An 11,445-nucleotide genomic window follows, 5' to 3' on the forward strand; every position below is an offset into this window, starting at 1 on the left:
GAATTCCATAACCGTGTATTATAAATATAAATACCCACACGAAATGATCCAATAAGTGGGATCTATATTTGGCATTTGCAAGGATGTGGTCTCCCACTAGTAGGAATAGGTTTGATCAACGGTCCATGTTCACTCATGGCACGGATCCATGACATGCCTAATTCCTTTTACTAACAGAAGTATCCACAGAATTGTTTATTTATATTTTATTTGTGAATTAGCCAGACGGCATCCAAGGGGACAAAATACATAATTGAACATCTCTTTTACATTAGAACCAAAAATAAATTCCAGCATTATTATATGGACTGATGCCGAGGGAAAATAACCTCCAAATTTTGGGGAGAGAACGGGGTAGAGCAGCAGTATATTTACAATTCCGCAAATATGGAAACAAAGGCCATCTTCAAAATTTCAACCGACCTCCAATTGTCCCCCAGATTGAGAACTCCACAGTGAAGAACTTCAATAAAGAGAAGGATAAAATGGAAAGTTAAGGAAGTCCAGGGTTAATAGTTGACATCCATCCTGCCGTATCCTTCTTCCTCTACCGCTCCCCTAGTCCAAAGACGAACAAAGCAAATGAAATCAGTCTAACAAATATTCACTGTAGAAGCAAAACAAACAGCAAACACTAAGCTCGAATCATCAAATCGTAACGTTCCTTTTTCCTGGAAGCACAAAGTATTATCTCTAATTCCCAATATGAGATACTAGACAAAAGTTGCCACATGCGAACACTAGACAAAACTTGTCAGACAAAACATATTTATTCCTTCACAAGGTTTCAAACTTGTTCATAGTTGTCCAAAGTCAACCTAAAAGCAAAGCTAATCTATCCTTGTAAATGGTAAAGCAGCATCGACTACACCATATTAAATGTTTGCAATTCCTTAAGAAAGAGTTTTCTAATGTAGGAGAAACATAAAATACATCTTATTAAACACTTAAATGTTTTTAAATTAAAAGTATATATTGAATGTTTTTATAATTTTGAGGTAATAAATTCTTCGCTTCTAATAAAAAAGATTTATATTTTTAACTTCTCAACACGTCTTGAGTGAGCACACATTATTTTCATCGCCCTAAATGCACTCAGTAACATTTGCTTTCATTAAATAGAAATCAACTTGTAGATTCATAACACCCCCCCCCCCCCCCCCCCAAAACACACACACACAAGGAAAAGAGAGCAATGAGAGTACCGAGTTCACTACATTGTTGTCCTTTTCAATTGATGCCATACAACGGGGAATCCCTACAGGACCAGATAGTCAATCTCATCTGAGCTTTCCTCATAAATCACATAGTTGGCATCTTGACTATCTTCATTCCCACTGCCCTGATCACTGTTGTAGCTGCTTTCAGATGTACTCATAAAAAGTGATGTGTGGCCGCTGGATTGCGATGGCAAACTTATTTCACTATTCATATCAGCATCGAATGTCTCAATGTAACTGAATACAATCCAGAAACATAAAAATTGGCAACTTTCAGAATAAATATTAATAACAAACACTTCAGCGAGAAATTCAGTGCACCAGAGGAAAATATTTTCATCAGTCCTGAAGGTTGATTTTAAGTATTTAGAAATAGTAAGTAGAGAAGTCTTTAAGAAGAAAAAAATTAGTATAAAAATGAATAAAACTTTTTTTATAATTAAAAACAATTTATCTCTTCAAATTTTAGAAAAATTAAATAAGAGAGTTCCTCGAAACTTCTCAAAAAATAGAAAAGTATAAATTGTTTTTAATTTATGGAAAAAAATTAATCCATTTTTATACAGATTTTTTTTTTCCTTTAAGGACTTTTCTAAAGGTTTATCTAAGCTCAACCTAAGTTTTTATTGGAAACAAAAGTATTTTTATACTTATATATTTTTAATGTAATAAATGTTGTCTCCCAATAAAAAATAATTAAATTTAGATGTTTGAAATCAATTTTAAGGACTGATTTTAACAAAATCAAAATCCAAAATACTTTAAACGAAAAGATATCTAACCTTCCTTCTGATGGATATTCAGCCACCAAACGCATATCAGGCCTTGATTCCAAAACCTGCTTGATAGGCATAATACTGCAACATAGAGCCCCAATTTATAATTGAATAAAGAATAAAAAGTCAGCCATTCAGAAAGTTGAAGCATCAAATCCATATATTATAATCATTACCTAGAGTTGTAGCATCTGTGATACCAGTCAGCCTCAGATGCTAAGCCTTCCCTGTTGGATATGTCCTGTTTAAAGGTAAGAGTGAGAACTATAATAAAATTTGACTCTAGCAGAAACTTCAGTCTTATTTCAGCAAAGTAACATATATTTCTATGTACCCACAAGATGTACAAGCGATTTGAAATCTCCTGTAAGAATTGCTGTCAACAACTTAGCAACTTCCATCTGCATATGAAGTATTGCTGTTTCAGAGGCAGTACTTTGGAAAGAAAGAAACAACTAAAAATGTATTACAAACATCACCTCTTTGAGATGCATGCAATCCCTTAAAATTAAGACCTCCAGTAAATTCCCACCATTGCAGCTACCAAGGTTTCTGAAAAATAAAGGATTTCCGTTTTTCAAAGCAACAATCTCAACAGATCGCCAGAATCTTAAGGTTTAAACTTTAAAAACATCTGACCTTAAGAAATTTCCAGTGATTGAATAGGATGTTGAAAAGTCAACATACTTGAGTTTCCGAAATCCCTGCACATGCAGTTTGGAATTAATAACCCTGAGAAGATGGAGCTTTTCTTATACTAGACAAAAACAAAAATTAAGAAATGTCATCTAATTTAAAATCAATAGCCCAAACTTCAAAATAAAAGTATAGCTTCAAAACACACATCAATAGAATATCAAGAAGATAACTATGTCCTCACTTTCCATAAAGGCATCTCAATGTACACCGTTATGCAGTATATATTGCAAAATTATTATTCAGACAAATTAAATTTGCACGCCAGTTTTTGAAAGTCAAAACGGAATCAATTGATTTAAAATCATACATCATATTAGTTGTTGGAAATATGTAAATATAGTAATAGGGAAGACCATATCTCTGTAATTATGGCAATTAGGAAACAGAATATTCTTGTAATTATTTCTGTAATTATGAATCATATTATAAATAGATGATCAACTGTGTAGGCTAAACAAATGGAATTCTTCCAATGTCTCTCGATTTGTCTTGTTCTCAACAGTAGTATTACAAAACATCTATACAGACTATTGAACTGCATAATAACATGCAAGTTATAAGATTACCATAGTTAACCAAAATCTACATCGAGAGCAGAAGGCAAAAAAATGTTGGAAAAAAGAACTTGATACATAGTACATTAAAAATTGATAACTTTCCTGAAAACATACCTTAACCAATATGCGGACTTTACAATCGTGTAGCTTAAACCCTCTAAGGGATAAAGAAGTTAGATGAGGACAATTGCTTACTAGCTCAGAACAGGTTTGTGCTTTCAAGCTGTCATCTCTACCTGATAATCAAAAAGATAAGCAGACATACAAAGAGCCCCTAAAGGCAAAATATAGCTGGGAAAGTGAGTTACCTGTTTTAGAAGACTCAAAAAACAAACGATCAATCATGCGACAGTTTGCACTTACTGACACTAATGTTTGCCTCAGTTCAACATGGCTAGCAGTTCAAAAAATACATTCCATTAATAAATAAAATTTAGAAACAACCTTCTCTTTCAGAAGAAATAAATTAGCAGAAAATAAGTTTAGACATATATACATATTAAATGTTTACAAACAACAATAATCACACGTACACATCAGAGTTTAAAACAGAAAGATACATTGCAATTAAAACAAACAAGTTGGTAGTCAGTAGTCACAACTTACGGGAGAAACAAGTTCCAGCCTAACTATGGCAGATGAAATTTAAAATAGCACATATTCCAGATCTTAGGAAAGTAAACTGATCATAGAATTCTCAGCATAACTGCAGAAATGGAGTTTAAAATAGTGCATATTCCAGATCATAAGAAAGTGCCCTGACCATAGAGAAAAAGTTCCATTTTTTCATCTCCAACACAATTAACAAAAGACATTTTCGTATCCATAATCCAGTAGCAGTAAGAAAATGTTTATAATGAAAATAAGGGAAAGAACAAGAGATGAAAGAAAAGAACTTACAGCCCAACAATTTCCAGATCAAGGAGAGAAGGGCATGCCGACAATGCCCCACTAAGGGATGCATTATCCATTCTCTCTATATTGTACAAGTGCAACTTTCTCAAAAGCTTCCTACAAAAAAAATGTAAGAGTCCTTTTAAAAACAAGTCACCAAATATACTGAATACTGAAATCCATGAAAAACATACCCTGGGACACCACCATCCCCACTTAAAGGGCTTAAACAGCATCTTGTAAGAATCGATGACTCTCTCCCTTGTCGAGATCTCTTATCATTCCATGAAAAGTTGGATACTTCGACAATAGCATTTCTGATGGTACAAACATACGGTTGACAAGATCCAGGAGGAGTAGCAGCACCAGGGACAACACCAAGCTTAAGAGACCTTAATAAAAGAATTAAAATAGATTTATCTGTGAATATAATTAGGCAAAAACTACATCAAATTGTAATGACAAGCCAAGGAAGTTAACCCAAGTTAAAATGAAGATAGCTCCTTTTCCTGATTGAAAAAGCTAATGGAGTTTACACGTTTAAGTACATTTATAAAAGAAAAGAACTAGTTATGCATAAATTTCTAATAGGAACCAAAGCTTAGAGATAGGAGTGCATCATAAGTCGTATGACAAGAGTTACCAAAGAATGAAGGCACCAAAGCAGATGAGGCACACCATTCAAACAAATGATCAAAATATGCAATTAAATACTCCCTTTTTTGGCCCTTTATCAGTATACCATGAGCAAAGTAGGGTAATGCTCAGCTCAGTAGGTGATTCATTTTTTACAACATACAATAAGCTTATCCCACCAGGTGAGGTAGGTTATAATTGGACTCAGTTAGATCAGGAGGAGATTCATTTTACACTGTTATTAATACACCCCAAAATCACCTGATCCAGAAAAAAAAATATAGCATGGAAAGGAAAGGATAGGATAAGTGAGACACAGCATTTCATACCGTAGTGCCTTTCCAGCCCGCTGAATCATTGTGGCAACTACTGCATTGTTAACCTTGGGAACAAGTGTTGTCAAATCAAGATTTTCATAGCACAGAGGATCTTTAGCACATTTGCTAAACAACGAACAAGTAGCTGACGCATAGCACAGGCTCTGGGTATCAAGCATGGAGAACACCTGTACATACTCAGAATCAGTACCCAGAGAGTTCACTAATTACTTCCATGCAGAAGAATGTTAAAATCTACGGTAGTTTCCAACAATAAGTAATAGAAGTTTCAGTTTCTCTCCAAAATGATTATTAAGCACCGTCGAACAAGTATAATCATCGTTTGTGTACCAAGCAAAACCATAGACTCACGCTGCATGCTCCTCCATAAGTACTTCATTTTTGCAACATCCTTGCACTCAGAAAACTCGGATCCAATGATATTCAATAAAAATCATTTCTATTAACTAACTACACAGATAAAATATAAAGAAAAGGCTTCCCAAAAACGAAAATCGACAGCGAGGAAACAACACATCCACCGACTTAGTTAATTAGCTTACCCACACGAAATGCAACAACACAAATCTGCAGCAAGGGAAACTGAGGAATAGGACTACTCTTGACGAACAGCATTGTATGAGTAGCATAGCATGATAAAAAATCGAATTGATTAAAAACAAATAGAGTAAGGTTGCATTAAAAAAATGATAAAATCATGAGAATGCAATAAAGTGAGAGAAATGAAAGAGAAAATGGAAAAACGACCTTGATGGTGAGGTCGGGAGGGAGAGGCCAGGCAAGAGAATTGTGGAGGGAAGCACGTTTTCGAGAGGAGTGTTTGGCGGCGTCGAGAAGGAGAGAACCCATTTTGAGGGCGCGATCGATGAGATCGGAGTCGGAGGGGACAGATTGGAGAAGCCTCTCGAAGGAGAGATCGAGGGAGGAAGAAGGGAGGTCGGAGAGGGAGAGGAACGCGTCGAGGAGACGCTCCACCTCGTTAAGGATCTGAACCCTAGGGTTTTGCGAGGGACATGGTCGTTTCGCCATTGATGTTGATGACGCAGTGTGGAGTAGAAAGGTATCCATGGCACTCACTAGCAATAGCACTAAGCCGATTCGCGTGGCGTTCAGTTCAGTGGTGAATATCATTCACACGACCCTCACCCTCTCTGATTACGTGCCTTGCCTATACTATGCACCGCAGATCCTATGCGTTTCAGTGCCTGTGCTCGTCCTCTTCTTGCCACGTGGACCATCACATGGCTGACGTGCCCCCATCTGTCCTCCGCTCACAAAAGCTACATTTTTTTTAATTCTTTTTTCCTCTCCTTTGTTTGTTGTTTCTCAGACAACCCTTTCTTTTGTTATTTACCCTCCTTCATTCAGTTCAGCAGCCCAATCAAAATCAAAACTCACAAGAAGATGGAGATTATAGATAGTGAATATACTAGTATTATTTTTATTTTAATTACTCTACAATCTTCCTGCGCTTTTTAAAGAACCACACTCGTTAACAAAATAATCCAAACGTCAAACTTCTGCATTTTTCTTATGTTTACTCTCAAAAATGAATTCGATGCATGTAGAATAATTATCCAAATACATTTTTTAATTCTTATATACAATATAACTATACAAATAAACAAAATAAGATTTTTCTGTAAAAGTTAATCTTTATACAACGCAAAAATAATTATTAAGGTGTTATTTTCTGCACCACTTTTTTCTTTTCATACGTATTAAAAAATATTTAATTTTTCTTTAGAATATCCTTTATAATTATAAAAAAGACCTTTCAAATAAGTTTTTTAAATAAGATTTTAACATTTCTCAAAATTAATTTTGAAATTGTTAATTTTTTTCAAAAACAACCTTTCATGATTAGAATTTTACAATTCTGGAAATTAATTTTAAAAAATGTAAAACTTAATTTAAAAATTAATTTAAAATATGCAAAATCTTAATTCCAATAACTTTTTTTCGAAAATATAAAATTATTATTTTTAAAAAGGATTAATAATTCTATAAATTAATTCTCAAAAATGTAAAAACCTAATTTCAAAAACTTTATTTTAAAAAATATAAAATCCTAAATTTTAAAACGTATTTTCAAAAGAATGTTAGTGTTGTCAATTTTTTTTTACTTCCTACAATATATCAAAATAATGAACGTACTTAGGGATTAACCATGCTTAAAATACATTAAAAAAAAGATAGTAGTGGAAGAAAAATGAAACTTGGAATGGTTAAAACAAAAAATGAAATGTTGACAGAGATAAAAGTGAAATTTTGAAGAAGAAAACAATTTATGCAAAAAAGAATAGTAAGTTAAATTATAGTCTAGGGCACTTAAAAAAATTAATGAGGTGCAAATAAAAGTTGCAAGAAGCATCCCCGAGCTGTTAACAAGATGCAGAAATCAAAGAAAGCCCGAAAACGCTACCAGGAGAAAAAAGCTCAACTGGGCTACTCACTGAAAAAGTTCAAAAAATTTGATGACATGAAGGCACTGATCTTAAAAACTAACATAATGAACAGCTTAAGCCAAAACCAGGTATAAGTTACTGAACAAAAATAATGGGCACCGTAGAAAACATCAGAATTTTACTCTTTTTTTTTTTTGGCCATTTTTATAGATGCGTTCCTTTTATGCAGTCACTTAAAAAGAAATAGAAACAGACTGTATCTAGCAATTAAACATAAAATAACATACATCATAATACGATGATGTGATTTCATGAAATAAAACACCAATGACTAGCAATCTCTTGGAGCAGGCATTATCCTAAGCCTCTCCTCAGATGCCTGATTGACCCCACTAAATCTCTCTTCTGCCAGAAGTGACTGCAAATCACTGCCATTTGCCAAACTGTTAAACTCAACTGCTTTAGACGGCAATGCAGGATAACGACGCTGGCAAAATGTCATTAATCTCTTGACAGACTGCAAGTACTTGCGAGTAGTCTCATCATTCATGATGTGAGCAACACTATTGGTGTAGATCTTTTCACGGGCAGATCTTTCATGAATACCAACCATAGTAACACCAATAGGCCAGGGTGCATTCCCGATGGCTAGCTTGATATAATGGTCCATTGCAGCCAGATAATCTCGCTTCATACAGCATTCCACCACCAACAATAACGCCTGCCGAATGTCATCAGGAAGAACCTGAAAATAGCAAGTAACACACATTCAATAAAAAATGGAACAATGAGACATACCATAACAAGAATAAAATTTCATGCTTTCAACGCAAACATCCATTAATTGAAACAGTATGCACCAAGACATGGAATGCCTGTAAAAGGTATGCTAAATGGTTATAAGTTACAACTAAGTTCAGCAAATTCTCTGAATCTCTTGTTGCACAGGAAAACCAATACAGACACTTCCATCAATTTCTTGAAAGAACACAGCAGTGTCATTAGTTTGTGGAAAGCATAAGCCTATCCTTAACAGACACTCACCGAATCAGCACTAGCTGATTTACCAACCTACGCTATGCAAGCCACATTTATCCCAGAACATGCTTTCCCTAAGTTAGAATAGACAAAACATGCCTGCTCCAATTTAAGGATTAATATTCAGAGGATGGAAAATCAAAAGTTATGATACTGTATGCTCAAGCCTGTTTTGCACTCCCAAAGCCCTCCAGGGGTACAGGGTTGAATAACCTGCATGCTTTCCATCAAACTCACCCTATGAAGCAAGGATGGGTGACAAGGGTCTTACTATTACATCCAGTGCCCTTTGGACATGCGTTCTCCAAAGTAAATACTAATGCTTTCAGCTCCATTTGTTGGATACTTCTACTACTGGTTGCAGAGAGATGTTACAGCATGATCTTTCTGAGGTTTCTTTCCTTCATAGTATCTTAGTCTAATAGGGTTTACTGCCCCTCCTGCTAGCCAAAAATTCATGATTCTCATCTTGTGTTCCCTCCCCGCAACTTATCATTTTTAGACTCTGATTGAGCATCATCCTACAGAATGATTAAGGCTAGGCATAACATTATATCTTTTACATAGAAACTAAACATAATATAAGGTTCAGCTAAACTAAGACCAGGTTAAAGTCCTCAACACGAGATAACTAAGAGAGAGGCATCAAATAATCAACCAGTACTGAAATTCTGTTATCACTTCTGTTCATCAAAATTTATACATTGATATCCAGAACTACACCTCATACACACAATTTCCACACTGTCCAAAAATATATATACCTCTCTCATTCCAATTTCAAGTTTTCAACAACAATAATAACATGAATCTCTATCCCGCTAGAAGAGTTGGCTACATGACTACATCAATCAATCAAGCCCATTAGGCTTCATCCGAGTACATGTTTGGACTTAGCTTATTTTGGGGGCAAAAGAGCTTTTTCTTAGGAGTATCTTGCAAAAGATTTTGAAAGAAAAAATCGCTCAACATAATCCATTAAATTCCATAAACAAGTAACTGATATATAAAGTAAGATTAGTCTAACAGGTAATGAACTAAATTTATGGGCACTACTCATATTCGGCACCTCCTATCCCATCTACAACAGAAATACATAATATATACAGTCATAAATGCAATGTAGATAGAAAGATTGAAAATGTAAACAACTTCAACAAGTCATACATATGCCATCAGTTAGAATGGTCCTACACTCTTATCATGTTAAAAATCACAATAAAACAGATAATACCTCACTCTTGCCAACACCTACGTTATAGTTATACATATAGTTCTCTCAAGATATAATGACAGGTTGACAACAGTTTACTTCTACATCTCTCTTGATTCAAATTTTTAGACATCAGCATGTTTTAGTTTAAAAGCTATTCCTCCAACCAGTTAACAATAACATCCAAGCAAGCGTCACTGTCTATATTAACTAAGACCAATTACAAGGAAGATTGCGAAACTTCACACATAACCAATCCGCAATGCCAAGCAAAATTCAAAATAAATCATATAATACAAACAAAGAGTGAAGGAAGTTCACCTTCTTCCTACAAAACTTAAAGAGCGGGTTCAAGTATCGCGCACACTGCTTGAACGTAGCAACCATGGACTTCCCTTTAGCCGTTCGTTTCTCCGCCTCAGGCATCTCGTGCAACTCCTGCTTCCACTCGTTCAACAGCCTCTTGAAAAACACCAGAATCTTATCTTCGTCGCACAGTTCGTCGAAATTCGCCTTCATCCGCTTCAAATCCTTGTCAGCATCGACGCCACTGGAGTCACCACCTTCGCTCAAGTCATCATCGCCAGCACCCCCTTCTCTGTCCTCAGCGGCACCGTCGTCGGTCTTCTGACGCTTCCTCTCGCCCAAAATGCCGGTCTTCTGGCGCTTCCTCAACTCGGCAATGTCGCGCAAGAAATCATTGGTCTGTCCCTCCGTCATGTCGCTGTCCACTTCGAACAAGCCGGCTTTGAGCACGTATTTGAGGCGATCGAGCCTGGCATCGTCGTCTTCGCCGAAGAGCGTGACGGGTTGCTTGAGGAAGCGGAGGCGGCGAATGACCTCAGGTTTGGGGAGGACGAGGTTGTCGATGTTTTGCTCGTCAGTGAGGGAGGCGTTTGAGGCGGCAATGGTGGAGGCGACGGAGGCCGAAGTGGCGGTTGAGGAGGAAGGGGCGGTGGTGGATGTGTCGGAGGAAGTTCCGTGGCGTTTCTGAGACTTTGCTTCTAATTCGCGCTTCTCTTGGTCGCGGAGCTTCTGTATTTGCTTCTGCTGGATCTCGGAGCGTTTGAAGACTCTCTTGCCGCCGGTGTCTTCGGCCAGAGATTGGCGCTTCTTGAGAAGCTCTTGCTTTAGAAGGTCCATCTAGGGTTTTGGATTAACCAGGATGGATCAGGCAATCCAATCACAATTCACGAATTGAGGCTAAATTCACCTGCTGACGGATCGGGAATGACTTGAAAGGAACGAACCCTATGTTTTGGGAATCCAAGCGAAGGATTATTATGTGATGTTTTATATTATTTATTATTATAAATTTATCTTAATCAAATATTTATATTTAATGCTATAGTAATAATTGGGATAAAGTTTTAAATTTACTTAATAAAAGTAATATCTAAATGACTATACTTAAATTTTATCATTTTTTGTTGTTATTATCAATAAAAAATTGTCATGTTATTAAATATTTTAAAATATTTATCATTTAGAATAATTCTAATAAATTCAAACTAATCCTTGTGTCAATATTTCAAGGTTAAAAATATAAACAAGTAAAAAAGTTTAGAGTTTGTTTATTTTTGTTTTTGTTTTTTATTTTAAAAATTATATTTTAAAGTAATTTTATAAAAATTTGAAAATAAAATAAAAATATATTTATTAGTTT

The 11,445-nt window shown here is 35.5% G+C and overlaps 2 protein-coding genes across 6 annotated transcripts; both read right to left on the reverse strand.

Annotated features, from left to right (window-relative positions):
* LOC113862775 (F-box protein At4g02760-like) lies at nt 1–6,263 on the reverse strand. 5 transcript variants are annotated; one of them, XR_003504485.1, is made up of 13 exons: nt 5,868–6,263; nt 5,112–5,287; nt 4,341–4,538; nt 4,153–4,263; nt 3,561–3,646; nt 3,367–3,488; nt 2,636–2,700; nt 2,476–2,548; nt 2,335–2,397; nt 2,173–2,237; nt 2,003–2,077; nt 1,206–1,457; nt 1–558 (listed from the first exon to the last, which is right to left on the reverse strand). XR_003504485.1 is itself a non-coding variant. In XM_027495969.1 (13 exons), the coding sequence occupies exons 1-12, from the start codon at nt 6,186–6,188 to the stop codon at nt 1,259–1,261; spliced, it is 1,554 nt and encodes a 517-aa protein (XP_027351770.1). In that variant the 5' UTR covers nt 6,189–6,246; the 3' UTR covers nt 128–558; nt 1,218–1,258. The 5 variants fall into 5 exon arrangements, 1 of the variants encoding a protein (XP_027351770.1); XR_003504484.1 differs by having other exon boundaries at nt 77–558; nt 2,476–2,536; nt 5,868–6,246; XM_027495969.1 differs by having other exon boundaries at nt 128–558; nt 1,218–1,457; nt 5,868–6,246.
* A 1,364-nt stretch (nt 6,264–7,627) lies between these two features.
* On the reverse strand, nt 7,628–11,058 carry LOC113862776 (pre-mRNA-splicing factor 18). The gene is made up of 2 exons (XM_027495970.1): nt 10,101–11,058; nt 7,628–8,273 (listed from the first exon to the last, which is right to left on the reverse strand). The coding sequence occupies exons 1-2, from the start codon at nt 10,920–10,922 to the stop codon at nt 7,860–7,862; spliced, it is 1,236 nt and encodes a 411-aa protein (XP_027351771.1). The 5' UTR covers nt 10,923–11,058; the 3' UTR covers nt 7,628–7,859.
* Nucleotides 11,059–11,445: the final 387 nt, after the last annotated feature.

This window comes from Abrus precatorius, unplaced genomic scaffold (assembly GCF_003935025.1).
Source record: "Abrus precatorius isolate BTA unplaced genomic scaffold, Abrus_2018 Scaffold3, whole genome shotgun sequence".
In the NCBI taxonomy this organism is placed as follows: domain Eukaryota; kingdom Viridiplantae; phylum Streptophyta; class Magnoliopsida; order Fabales; family Fabaceae; genus Abrus; species Abrus precatorius.